We start from the raw sequence: 13,883 nt of genomic DNA, 5'->3' as shown, positions 1-13,883 counted from the left end.
TTCGCCGGTGACCAACGGGTCAGTGCTCGGGAGAGGGATGGGCGTGAGTTGCTCCTGTGGGACTTGGCCACATTCCTACAAGCGCGTCTTTTAATTTGCTGGATGTGAACCCCCCACCCGCCTCACCCAACCCCAGCAGGCGACACAAACACGACAGACACCACTTCTAACATTCAGCCACAGTTGCTCTGACTGTGTTTGTAGAGAGAAGGGCAGGTGGGGGGGTTGGTGGCTGTTGTAGGGTCCCAGATGGGTTAATGGGGGAGTTTAGCATCAGGATTACAATGCAACAGTGTGGCTGCGGATTGAGTCGTGATTATAACTCCAAGCTCACACCATAGCTACCCCCTTTCTAATGCTGCCACCACTGGGCGAACAATACTGGACGTGGTTGTTTATCTACAAATAAACACAACATTTCTGGCGAAAGTGATCACAAAATACAACTAGAATAATATCAATATAACACAAAAACAGTGTTTTTCCTCAATACTAAATACTCTTGGCATTTTTGAAGACACAAAATCTCCAGTTCAGCTCTCATTAAGTTTTAGAGTCTATTTAAAGGTCCAGTGTGTAAGATTTAGGCAAAAGGGATCTATTAGCAGATACTGAATATAAATGAATCCTAGCAATGTTCTCACTGATGTGTTTCATCTAATTTGTATTAATTGCTGTTACCCTAGAATTGACCCTTTATATTTAAATTCTTTATATTTACACCAGGAGGGGGGTCATGTTTTTACAGTCGCCCAGACTGGACAAACTACTACAGGTTTTTTTTATGTTTGGAAGGGGAGGGTAAGGTGACATTCTACACACTGAACCTTTTTAAAAGATATGGCCTCTCACAGCCAAAGCTTGTCACTGTGATTTTATAAAATGAACATATATAACTATAATAATGATACTTACTTACTTACTTCTCTGTGTTTAGGCCAAAATGAGTTTTTATGGTTTTCATCTTTTCTGTGCTCCATCACCTCTCTCAGCCAGGAACACACTCCACCATAGTGCTAGACTAATCTGTTTGTCAAACACGTGTCTTGCCTCTACACCCTAGATACCCTCTGATCCCTCCGTCCCCTGCCTTCCCTCCCTCTCCGTCCCTCCCCAGCTGCTGGCCATCACAGGACCAGCTCCGGCACCCTGCACCAGGCAGCTCAGTGAGATTGAAATGTTAAGGGCAGGGACAACAGCTCCACTAATTAAATTCCCCAGGTTAATCCCTGTCGATCCCCTCATCGCACTCTTCAACCAGGCCCTGCAAGGAGACGGGGGGGGCAGATACTGGGGGGAATGACAAACAAACATTCAATTCAACAATGTGAATGAAAAAAATCAAATCAAAACAAAACTGGAGGATGGGTGTGAAAATGAAAAGTAAGAAGTGCTGCACAGGGGTAGGGGGAGTTTTAAAACAATCAAATATGTGGACAACCAGCACAACACACATCACCAAACCAGCACGTGCACGTTACTGCAAGTAGATCATCGTCAGCCTACATCTTCCTTCAAGATGAGGTCAAATCAAAATGAATAGCTCCTGCAGCGGTTGACGCTGATTTAAGATTTAAAGCCCAACAACAACTACCACGTTCGACAGGCTGTTATGTGCCCTCACATTCCCGGGACTGCGTGATGACAAAGTGTTCATCAACACCAGCCTCAGACCCGTCATCATCTCAGCGTGTACAGTGACCTTACGTCTGACCCCCCTGCCACTGTACTACAGAGGCCAGCTGACATGCTGACCGACGACTAGCAAGCTATGTGACCTTGGCCGCGTCACACAGAGGCGATACATGCCACCTCCCCACCGCATCCCACGTGCAGGGTGCAGAAATTACTTTAAAGAAAAATCACTATTTTAAAAGGTTTGTAATCTGACAGAGACAATAAATTGGCCATAAAATCATCAGATGAAGCATAAGGGGAGGTTCAAGGAATTTTAACTTTTGCAATCTTGATAAGCAACTTTTTCCATCTTTGTGCACGTCAAAAGATTGTGTGTTGAAACACCAACATGAACTGTCATTATGCTGAAAATGACAAAGACAAATCTATATGCTTGTTTCACATATACAATTTCTAATATAAAGAGAAGATGCACAAAGCATGAAACATTCTGTTATTATCAAAAGGGATCTGAGCTGGTGGAGGGATGTGGTGGCTGCAGAAAAGAGCAGGTGCTTTCATACAGAGTGGGCGTGGTGTCGAGGAAGGCGTGGGAGTATTACACATTGTGGGCGTGCTGCGTCACACACACCACGCGCCTGCGTTGTGGCTTCGCTCAGAGGTGTAATGCCTGATTAGGGGATTACAGGAAAGTGCTTCTTTGCAGTTCTCTGAGAAACAATTATTAACATGTTGGTGTCTCTAATCCTGGATAAACACAGCTTTTCAAGAACAACAGCGAGTCTTTCTTCCCGTCTTTAAAAAAAAAAAAATCTGTGTTTAAACCCCGTAGTCACTTGAACTCCAAAGCCTAACTAATACCAGCAGAGGAGACAGGCCAGTCGTGTGGAACACTGTCATTACAGAGGTTGTGCACTTGGTGGAAGACATCGCTGGCCAGCAGGCCTTCACATCAGAGGGGAAATCCAAATTTAGCTCAGGGAGAGGAAATCATTGTGTTGTGCAGTGCTTGTTGAAAGGGCATTAGACTGAAACATGTTCACAGCCTGTAATCTTTTATTTGTTTGTACACTTGTCTCATGTAATCTGCTTTCTAGTAATACAGAGACTATTTCCTAAGTCATGCTGGGGAGCCCATGAATAATGGATCCAGGTGGGACAGTATCACAGAGACTAATGCCAGGTTGACACTGCGTTCGACTGAGTTTAATATTTCAATTTGTTAAGGTGCGGGACTTTAAGTCTTGTTAGTTTGCATGATTATTCCCGAAACCATGAGGTCTTCATGTGAGCTTGTGTGTCTGTTAGTTAGCAGGAATACGCAAAAACTATGAGACGAATTATCATGAAACATGGAAGGATGTGGTATGTGTCAGGGAAGAACACATGAAATGTTGGTGTAGATCTAGATCAGGGAATGGATCCATTTTTTCCCCCCACTTTTTTGAACAAGGGACATTTCTCAACATTCATGAAACATAATGATAAAATCAGGAACGTTTAAGAGACAAATGAAAATCTGGTTCGAATGAATTTAAATGTGGTTTCATAAGGGCTCTGTGGTATTCTAGTTACAGATAAGAGGTAGCTTAGTCTCTGGGGACGATTTACGGGTCTGTTAAACTTTTTTCCACTTTATTTAAAGATTTATAATCGTAGTAAAGCTAAACTAAAACAGTACCAGGCCACAACAAGTCAACATAAGACCTATTGACAGGAAAGTCCCAGATTAAAGATACCAGTTAAACAAAGAACAAAACTACAACTCTAGTGACTCATAAACTACAATTTGTGAACATTTAGTGCCAGTTGTGTGGCTCAGAGTCACGCAGGAAGCAATCAACACACTGCTGATGCCTGAGCTTCCAATCTACAGTTCTCACACACACACACACACACACACACACACACACACACACACACACACACACACACACACACACACACTTTATCATTTCAGTGTTGCCTGTGGCTCTGCACATCAAAACAACCTGCGAGTTTCATTTCCGACCCCCTTGAACCTGCTGACTGGCCATTTTGTTCACTAGCTGACACTTTGAGGAGTACCTCATCTCACGACGTCTCTCCTGCCGCCACCGCTGCTCTGTTGGCCCTGAGAAGAGATGGTTGATGACAAAGTCACTCACATGACATGTAATTATGAATATAGTTGTGTAAACCTCAAATAGAATATAGTGAGATGTGCTTTATTGACTTCTGTGTAAGTAGAGTCGTACCATTGAGCATCACCCTGGTTCCACTCCACTTAAGGGGGGCAGGGCGAGTGGAGTCCTAAAGGTGCTGGTGCGCGATGTTGAGGATGTGTTGTGCCCATCTGGCTGGGCAGGGTTTAGCCCTAATCCCAGAGGCCCTCGGCAGGGGAGCCCCAGACTGTTGATCACTGCCCCCCTGCTGGCACCCCACACACTCCTGACCTCCTCAGCTCACAAACACACAGACCCCTGGCACAAGAAAACACAACATCTGCACATAAACTGCACGGCCCACTGATGATTTAGTGTGAGACCTTCATATTCCACAAATATTTTCTCATCTTTCTAGGTGTGTGTCAATAGTGGGTGAGGAGATTTTATGTGCAGCGGAGCCGTAACAGGCTTAGGTAGCTGCAGTGCACAAACACAAACAGACACTGTGAAAGACAAGGAGGAAGTATGATCCCGAACATCAGGGAAACACAGAAACATACCAACACCCATGCAGAGGGCGCACAGGCTTGTTTTTGTGAGGCAATATGGAATAACACATTTATCAGACACACAAGTAGAGTAAATACACACACACATAATTACAAAAACATAGACAGATAGGCAAACACACAAAGACACCCAGAAGCAGTCACCCAGCCATACACACCACACACCTAACCACCGATAATCCCCTAGACACAGGAACACACACACACACTCACAGAGCATCATTATGTTTATCACTGTGAACCAGCCCACCGACACCCATCACTCTAATTCCATTTGTCTGTTTAGATTCGTTTTGCTTTAATCCTCCCTTGTTTGTGCACATCTGCAAGCACTGCAATAGTACAGACGCAGCGAGATGAGAGGGAGAGAGAGACAGACGGAAAGAGACAGAGAGCGGAAAGACAGAAAGAGAGAGAGAGAGTGTGGGAGAGCTCACAGGGAGCACTCCCCCTACTGACACCCTGGTCCCTGTAGCTCCAGCAGAAGGGGGCAGACAGGCGTATCTCCTTGCCCAGGGAGAAGCTCCCTGTCCCAGCCACAGAGCCGCCGCCAGGCCCGCAGGCCTCTGTAATCACTGCAAACAGTCAAACACCCAGTCATACAGGCTCTTACACCAACACAACATTACAGGCTTTTTACACAGTATTACACCACATCTTATTATCCCATTCAAGTCCCTCTATTAGCTCAATTGGATGGTGGGATTTTCATTTGTAAATTGGGGGATTTTAGATTAGCTCGTCTGTCAGTGATGAAATGCCCCCTGAGACTGTGAATTATGTGACCAATCACATATGAATCAATGCGTACACACGCCGCGCCGCATGAATGGATGGTGTCAGGAGGAAGAAATGAAACTACTTCAAATCTAGATTATGTACAGTAAATATACTGCATCACAGATTTGATCAGCCTCCGCTCCATTACTGCATGGTCATAGGTTACATCCGTCACAGTCTCCTCACAGGATGCTGAATGCAGAGTGTGAATCATCCTTAATGAGTCGACAAAACGTGAATGACACCATTTTCTTTGTAGCTGACAATGAGCAGCGCAGGCTTTAACGTGGCATCATATTCAGGTCTAATAGAGAATTATTAAAGAGATACACATTAGCTGCTATACACACCTAGCAGCAACATTATGCAGAACTGAAGCTGGTTGGTTGGAAGGAGGCGAATGAATTACCCCCTCTTCCTCCCCAGGCCCTCCATTCAGACACGGAGTGAGAGAAAGAGAGAGAGAGGGAGGGAGGAGTGAGAGGAAAAAAGATACCCCGAGCTAGTCAAGAGACCCGGCAAATTATGAAAATGCCTCTCTGTGTCCTAAATGGAGGCCGAGCTCTTTAATGTGGCACAAAATTAGAACCTGGGGGAGGAAGTGTGGCCCGCTTGATTGGCGAAACCCCTCCTGGCCCACTACCCTCCCATCCTCACCCCGCCTCCCTGCGTCTCTCTCAAAGCACACAGAGATATTATCCTGTGCCTGGTAGCGCTCTCTTGTATTGGGGGAAACTCGAGGACCCCAGAGAGAGCCCAGGGGCGTCCATAAAGGTGCCTAATTTGTCAGTTTACTCCTCAATTATTTAAATAGATCTAAGAAGGGAGTGGAGAATGGGGCTTTTTCTGCCTCTCCGCAGTCAAAGCAGAGAGAGACCTTTCTCCACGGTAGCCATTTTCAATTACGCTCTGCACTGCTGTCTTTGATATACATAAGTGCCATAGTGGAGAGGGGCTGTATCAAATAAACAAATGTGTGTACACAAGATAACAACCAAAACTCGGGGATAATATTCAGTTTGCTCTGAAGAACTCAAAAGTTATTTCACATACGCAAATTTACAGATTAGAGCAAACTTTACTGTGCACATACTTAGCACACAGACACAGATTGAAGTATGTACGTTAACTAATATGTTGTAAACAGATATACACATGAATTTACACATTTATCGTTGAGGATTAGGGTGAGGTGATAAAAGAGTGAGGACCTATTATTACTCATTCCTCTGCTTTTCCACTCACACATCAGGATACAACCCCCACTCCCCACTTTCCAATCAGCACCTCTAACCCCGAAGGTGAACCAGCCTGGCAATGCCAGCTCTCAACCAGAGACCACTAGGGGTACATGAGGCCTGGGGCCAGAGATTACTGAGCGCTTGAAGATTGATCCTGGAAATGGAGATGTCTCATTCCCCAACCCTCTGACCTCTAATCCCTCACATATCTGCCTCCATTGTTTGATTTGTTTTCGAAGGGTGAGGTCGTGCAGGCTAAGGAGGATGAGGATGCTGTGAATGATGAGGGTGCCCACACAGGGTCCGAAGGTGACCTTATCTCTCACAGGCATTTGGCGGGAGCTGGTAAAGAGCCCTCTCAAGGTCTGAATGCTGCGCTGCAGACCCCAGTTGAGATGAATGCTTGTCTGTGCAACAACAATCACTTTCAATAAGCTCTATATCAGCAGCGAGGCCATCGCTGGGTCCTGTGGCAGCACAATAGTCTGGCTGTGCCTACACAAGGATGTGTGACAATGGTCGCTTAAATACAGGAAAGACTCTTACAATCAGCTAAAGCACATTTTGACACAATAGATGAGACGCCTCCCAAATACAAACATGAACTCAACGAAGGCTGCTACAAACACCTGTACAAATAAAGTCAGTCTGCAAACACACTGTACCTGCACTGGAGACACACAAGCAGTGGCCACCACACACTGAGAAACGCACAGCAAGAGTGACAGCAAACAAGAACCTGAGACGAGTCAGTCTTGTTGTCATGTCAACACAGACTGTGCTAATGGACCTAATTCTACCCAATACACGTTGATAGGAAAATGTTTATTTTAGCCAAAATGTTTTCAAATGTTAATTACAGGTAGTAATTAATTACAAGTAGGATTTTTAATTAGGAGTAAACCGGACGACAACACGAGTTGCAGTTTCAAATAAACCTGCAACTTTGTGCACTGACAACAATCCCGAGCTAAAAATACGTGTGGAGAGCAACTGGCAGCCTCCACAAAGATGGGTGGCACCTCGTAAACATCCTTGAAACAGGTTTCTCATGCTTAGGAGAGGGATCTGCAGGCAAAGTTTTTCAGAGTGCAAGATTCTGCAAAATCTGTGGCCAGCTCAGTATATCATGCCTCTCACACCCTCTATTCTCTTCCCAAACACTAACCAACACAGCCCGGCCCTCCGCCTCCCTCCACTCCAAGCTTCCATCCAGCCAGAGAGAGGAGAGGAGATAGGCCCAGTTGCTAAAGCTGTCTTTTCAGCCCCTGCTCCCGCTCGGTCTATCTGAGATACACAGCAAGCGGAGGTGTCGCTTTTCCGCTGGCATTTCGGACAGTATCTACTTATAGACGGGAGAAAAAGAGAAAAGAAAAACAGAAGGGGTATTATCAGGGAGGGATGAGAGCAGCAAAGGCATTTTGTCTTTTTATTCCCCTCCTAAGCCCTGGGCTTTGCTCCCAATCCGATTGGTCGATACGGCCAGGGATGTAAATGAAATGCAAAGAGGAATAAGGCTGGCTTCCCATCTCCAGTGTGTGCCCCCCTAAGTCCCCCCACCCCTCTTTTTTTTCTCCGTCTCACTCTGTCTTGCTCTCTGGGCTGTTTATGGTGTTGTGTTTCTGTTTCCCCCCCCATTCACAGACTTGTGCTCTCTCCCCGTTTCCGTCTCACCCTCCACACTCTGCCTCATCCCTCCTCCTCACCCCCCCTCGCTCCTCTCTCGCTGCATCCCTCCCCGCTCCCTGGCTGGGCACACAACTCTTATCTCCTCAGACGCCCCACATTCCAGCGTTGCCGTGGCTCCCTGCCTGCATCCCTGGTCACGGCGATTCCATGGGTTCCCACAATCCTCGGCAGCTTGCTGATTTAGGGTGGGCAACTGACTCTCAGGCACAGGGGAGAGCAGAGAAACAGAGGGGTTAGGGAAAGACAGGGTGAGAGGGGATGAGGAGGCAGCGAGAGGGTGGGAGAAAAGGGATGACAAAGGGGAGGACAGGAAGAAAGTAAAGTGCAAAATAACACAAGGGCATGAGACAAGAGAAAGACTGGAGAGTAAACATGAAAACACACATGAAGTAAAAACAGGATTTAATACTCTGATTTTAATTTTAATTTAACAAATATGATCAATATTTGTTCCCCAAAAGGCAGTCTACCATGGAACGGGGTCCATAATATATAAAAATAAAAACAAGTCTTTATTGTAAAATCTTAATCTTTAGAAAGCAGAGTGACAGTTTTCCCTTTTTTATGACAAAACCAAACCATCTGTGCTGCAGCAGGTTGAATCTCATCATCCAGCCAGCTGACAGCTGCTAACCAGGCCTGCAAACAGAAAGGCCAGATTACATTCTGAGAAAACTACACATGCACTTGCTGTCCTTTGCTTTCTAGTGGTATCTCAGACAGCAGGCTCCTTCAGCAGTGTTTTATACAGCTTACAGCAACGCACCGGGCTGACCTCTGCTTGACACATTTCACGCCATAAGGCTTATTAGCATCAGCACCAGTATTCACCTGAACGTAAGGTTTGTGATCATGACTGCACGTCAAAGACAAGCGATTCTGGTCCGTTCGCTGAGTTTGCGTGATCATTGTCTTACAAGTAAACACAGAGCAAAGAGTCCATTTTTCTGAGAGCTGACAGTCGTGCGTTTCTACATGTGTCCCTGGAGTGTGCCTGATTTGGTTCTCCTATGCATGATGATCAAAGCACTTTGCTTTTCAGTGTCCCAATCTGTTTATCGACTACGTTTATATTCAGTTCTGGCAGGAAAAGGGCTCGGGTGGAGATTTAAGCATGTTCACACACGCATACATGTAGACATGAAAACACAGATCAACACACATGCAAACATGAGCGCACACACAAACACACACACACCTCTAAAAGGGTCCCTGGCATTGTGACATTTCACATTTCATTTAAATCCATGGGGGATTATAGCCCTCTGGTTAGGAAGGAAGAGAGAGAGAAAAAAAACACTCATAGAATCCATTAGTTATAAAACATTTCAAGGACCATCTAAGATAAACTGATGGATTGAATTGAAGGGTGGGCAAGCAGGCGGGTGGGTCGTGTTGTTAGTGTGTAGTGAGGACTCTGTGGCATAGCACAAGTCTGTCCGAGATTAAACAACGGCTCTAATCCCCCATTTCTGCCCCCAAATTGGGTTTCCCTCAATCTTGGCCTCGCCATCCTAATGTGGAAAAAGAGAAGTAGAGCAGCAGCTGAGGCTAAATAATCACCAGAAGAGAGGAGAGGAAAAAAAAAAAGAACGAGATGTAACGATAAAGCAATCGAATGGTGAGTTTAGGGGGAGCACGCACAGCTTGATTGGGGTCAGTCGAGGCTTCCTGAAGTCAAGCTTTGTCCCGAGTCAACTGTTAAACAGTCATCAAATGAACCATGGTTCATTCCTTTTCACTCCATCCTTCTGTTCTACAACAAACTAGAAAACAGGAGATCAGTACTTGTTAGTCCAGTATGTCCAAGTCCACGCCTCTCCATCAGTCTATCCATCTTATAACCATCACAAGAGGCACATTGGTCCAGACTTCATCCCCATTCCCTCACACTTTGCCTGGGCTCACAGCACACCCTCAGTGTGACAGCTCCACGTAGGTCTCCCTGGATCTCATCATTGGGTTTGCCTCCGGCTCTGGCCGAGTCCGTCTCTCTCTCTGAGCAGGTGAGTAATGGCCGAGCGTATGGCGGGAGCCTGGGGATCTGTGGGTTCCTTCTCCAAGTAGAGCCTGAAGTGCTGGGTACTGCAGGTCAGCAGGCTGTCTGGAGTGTAGCCGCGGTGACCCGAGCGGAGCAACCTCTCACAGGCCAGTGCCAAGTTCTTGTCCCAGTTTGGAGGGTAGTGTGAGTGGGCCTCCACAATCTCCTTATACAGCTGTCCAGAAAACACACACGCAGACATACGCATAAATACAGGAGTTACCGAAAGTAAAGCCAACGAATATGTCACTCTTTACCTCACATGGCACTGAAACCTGCACCTTTATGATAAATATCGGTATTGTTGCATGTTTGTTGAGGTCACACTCACAGTGTAAGACAGCTCAAAGAGGCGAGCTCTCCCCTCTCCCTGCATTCTTTCTGCCAGGTCAAACAGAAAGAAAGCCGTCTTCATCCTGAAACAAAGCACGCAGGCTCAGGGCTAAGTGCTGGATGGATGAGCCATGCAGATCCACACTTTCAGACGCACCACTCCAATGGAGTGATTTATGTAGATGCTGCCACCAAATAGAATGTACATGTAGATGTAGATGCTCTACCACACAAGACTGGTTTATGGAGATGTTCTGGTGGGCTGGTATGCATCGTGACACAGCATTCTCTCTGCACGTTGAAGTACACAACCTCTCCAAAGAGCAAACCTTTATATGCTTTAGAAAAGTTTAACGTACCTGGCTTGCCACATCTCCTCATTAGCGACACGCTCCCAGGATGCTGGATGGAAACTGTTCACACATGAAGAAAAAAACATTTTATCTAAAAAGCTTCAGGCGTTCGCTAGTGCACAGTTCCACTAACTATAAATGATTATTTATGTGAATATATTGTTCCACTCAACTGTGCAGGTTCTGATTCACTAAACATCAATGTTTGCTGAGCAACAATACCAGCTAGCACATTAGACATGGAGTAAAACCACATCTTCCCTCTTTTCACTTTGTTGACTGTAAACACTTGACCTCTTCTTCAAAAGAATATTTTAGCAAGGTTCCCGAGCTAATATTTGGCTCGTGGGCATCGGTGGACACGCTTGTCGTGAGGGTGCGGGAAATAATGTCACAGTATTCAGCTGCGGATATCTGAGTGAATGAAGGGCTGCTGGCAACGGCAACAGAATATGGAGCTTTGACTAATTCCACTTTTGACACAGTTATTGACAAAACGCAATAAGAAAGTCATTATTTTTCATCTTCCGTCTCATTTCAAATGGCCGAGGGCCTAATGTCTTGCACTGGTTGAATTCACAAAGAGCTGGATCACAGCATGGAGAACAGAGGAGGACAACGACGCTGAGGGAAGCTTTGTGGAGTCTGAGGAAGGATAACTGAAGACCACAGAGAGATGAGGGGGTAAGTAGATCTTTTCTGCTGTCGGTGATAAAACACATGGCGATGACTAATTTGAAGGGGTCTATTGTGCTCTCTCAATGAATCTATTTTTTTGTAAAGATCATGGCTTGTTTTAAACGTGCCAAAGGATTTGTTTATTTTCTTAGCCAACAGTAGGCCTCCAAAATTTACATCCTGCTAATCTCACCCCTTTAAACCTCAACAACTCACCAGTGCAATAGTCTTTGCAAACTCATGCTGTGGAGCCAGAGAAACACACTGAACTTTATCTCAAATTGTATTGAAGGTCTCAGGATTAAAGGATATAAAATATGTAAAATACGTCAGAGTGAACTTTGGGAAAATAAGTATAAAAATGATGCTCAACACATCAATACGTTTTTCATTTGATAGATTAAACATAACATAACTTGAGTTGCTGTATAACTGTCAGACAATGTGGATTAAGATTGTTTTTTTTAACCATGACGCTATGACAAAGGAGAAAAAGAGGAAACCATTAACAGGATTAAAAACAAACCTGTTCAGACTCATTCATTGTTTTTGTCTGTGTTTGCACCTGTTGTGTGGCTCGCTCCAGTTGTAGATGTTGCTCGTGTGTTGAACCCACTCTTCAGGGTCAAACTGCCTCTGAATTGGCACCAAATATTCACACACACCCATGGGCCAGCGAGTGAAGCTACTTTCCCAGCTCGGGTCTCCATCGGGCAGCCCAATGCAGGCGAAAACATCCCTCCTGCAGAAAAAAAAAAGATACAGAAACAAATAATCAGATGGAGGAATGTTCACATCCTCAGTTACCTCCAGGTGACTGTTGATGATGGGACACAGAAACAACATGTAAACAAACATTTCCTTCCGTCCTTAACCCTTGTAACGTCCCTCAAGCCTTGTGCTGTTAAAGAAAGCCTCAAGCCCTGAGGGTTAATCCCACAGGTCAGTGTTGCCCCAGTGAGAGACAGACATGTTGGCCTGGCAAACACTGCCCCCTGGTGGGCTTGGTATTAACATGTCTCCTGCCAGTGCCGAAGACTCACTGTCTCCTAGAGGAGTGAATGTGAGAGCAGGGAGCAGCAGTTAGTCCACCAGAGACTGTTTAAGCAAATCAAGTAGATTAGTCGACTTCTGTAGTTCATCAAACTCCTTTTATGGCCTCAATAGTTCTACAGGCTTATCTTCTCCCTGCACTCACCGCCGTGTCGACCGTCCCACTGATCTCTGCCTCGTTAGATCACCCACTTGTTCATCTGGACCATTGTTGCCCTCCCGATTCAGTCTCTCTCTCAATTTAACATCCTTCTTTTTATCTGTTCAGACCATCCCTTTACTCCCTCTCTGCTCCCTCCAGTGACTCACTGCGTGTTGTGGGACAGAAACTGCTCCAGATTGAAGGTGTCTTTCTCCTCAGGGTGCACCGGGTCCCACCAGCGGCCGGGGAAGTGGATCCCTGGGTGGTGCTGCCCTAGCTTGGCCACATACCAAGCGTATGTCATCATCTATAAAAGAAGAAAAGGGTACCACCCAACTCTGTTCAAATCACTGTGATTAGACTAACATAAAGAAAAGGATTGACTGACTTGTTCAGTGGCTTTTACTCTCACCTAATGTGTCCTGTTATGTGTCCACTCTTCTGTGTCTTTCTAACAATAATCTTGTTTGGATCTTTGGGGTACGGATTTGCCTCCACAATTAACTGACTCTGAACCTCTATACATGAGGCTATCAAAGAGGTTTGACTTGCCTTAATTAACTCTAAAGATGGAGGGTCCTGTTTCACCCCTTATTTTTATTTTTGAAAGGCCCTCATGCCAGCAGGATTGCAATGTTGACATAAAGATATAAACTTATGTACCAAATTGTCTACAAGACATTTCTGTCCTTGAAACATCAGGCTGTAATTTATTAATCTATGTGATATTCAGTCCATTATCACAACAGGTACAATAACATTTTGCCCAAAAATAGAATTCGTTGTTTTCTTTTTCAACCACATTCTTAATTATCTTTTTGTAAAATTAAGAAATCTACAATTTCTAAATCTTAATATTTCTTACAAGTTATTGATACTATTTGATCTTGACTTCTGAAATTAATGTGCTCGTAATGAGACACTATTTCAATCTGTGTGAAATATAAAAACTTTGATTTATAATACACAGACAAGACAAAGCTCTGACCTCCTGGTCAACCAGTCGGACATCAGGCCGTACACCCTGGCAGTAGTATAAGTAGCGCAGGGAGTTTCCAGGCAGATCTCCTCTCGTCAGGATGATCGAGTCTTTTGGTACAGAGCCCAAAAGCTCCCTGCCGAACCTCTCCACCACACTGTTCATGCTCTGATCACACTCCCTAAAATCAACAGCAAACACATAGTATAATACCATCAAAACATAAGTTGTGTTTACTTG

The 13,883-nt window shown here is 45.1% G+C and overlaps 1 protein-coding gene and 1 long non-coding RNA gene across 9 annotated transcripts in view; both read right to left on the bottom strand.

Annotated features, from left to right (window-relative positions):
• LOC109628017 (uncharacterized) overlaps nt 1–7,919 on the bottom strand; it is a 28,727-nt gene extending 20,808 nt beyond the window's left edge. For 3 of the 5 annotated variants that reach the window (XR_011244800.1, XR_011244802.1, XR_011244801.1), the window contains exons 1-2: nt 3,876–7,918; nt 3,706–3,751 (exon numbers count right to left, since the gene is read on the bottom strand). This is a non-coding gene — a long non-coding RNA (uncharacterized lncRNA). Of the gene's footprint in view, nt 1–3,705; nt 3,752–3,875 lie in introns of all 5 variants that reach the window. The other 2 variants (XR_011244798.1, XR_011244799.1) reach the window with 1 other exon arrangement.
• Nucleotides 7,920–8,460: 541 nt separating this feature from the next.
• Nucleotides 8,461–13,883, bottom strand: part of tmem260 (transmembrane protein 260) — a 31,060-nt gene continuing 25,637 nt past the window's right edge. For all 4 annotated transcript variants that reach the window (XM_069536233.1, XM_020085260.2, XM_069536232.1 and 1 more), the window contains 6 exons: nt 13,653–13,824; nt 12,832–12,971; nt 12,035–12,211; nt 10,798–10,851; nt 10,437–10,521; nt 8,461–10,280 (listed from right to left, as the gene is read on the bottom strand). In XM_069536233.1, the coding sequence (XP_069392334.1) occupies nt 10,020–10,280; nt 10,437–10,521; nt 10,798–10,851; nt 12,035–12,211; nt 12,832–12,971; nt 13,653–13,824 (889 nt within the window). In that variant the 3' untranslated portion in view covers nt 8,461–10,019. The remainder of the gene's footprint in view (nt 10,281–10,436; nt 10,522–10,797; nt 10,852–12,034; nt 12,212–12,831; nt 12,972–13,652; nt 13,825–13,883) is intronic.

This window comes from Paralichthys olivaceus, chromosome 12, assembly GCF_024713975.1.
Source record: "Paralichthys olivaceus isolate ysfri-2021 chromosome 12, ASM2471397v2, whole genome shotgun sequence".
NCBI classification, from domain to species: Eukaryota; Metazoa; Chordata; class Actinopteri; order Pleuronectiformes; family Paralichthyidae; genus Paralichthys; species Paralichthys olivaceus.
This window is presented reverse-complemented; position numbering and strand designations above follow the sequence as displayed.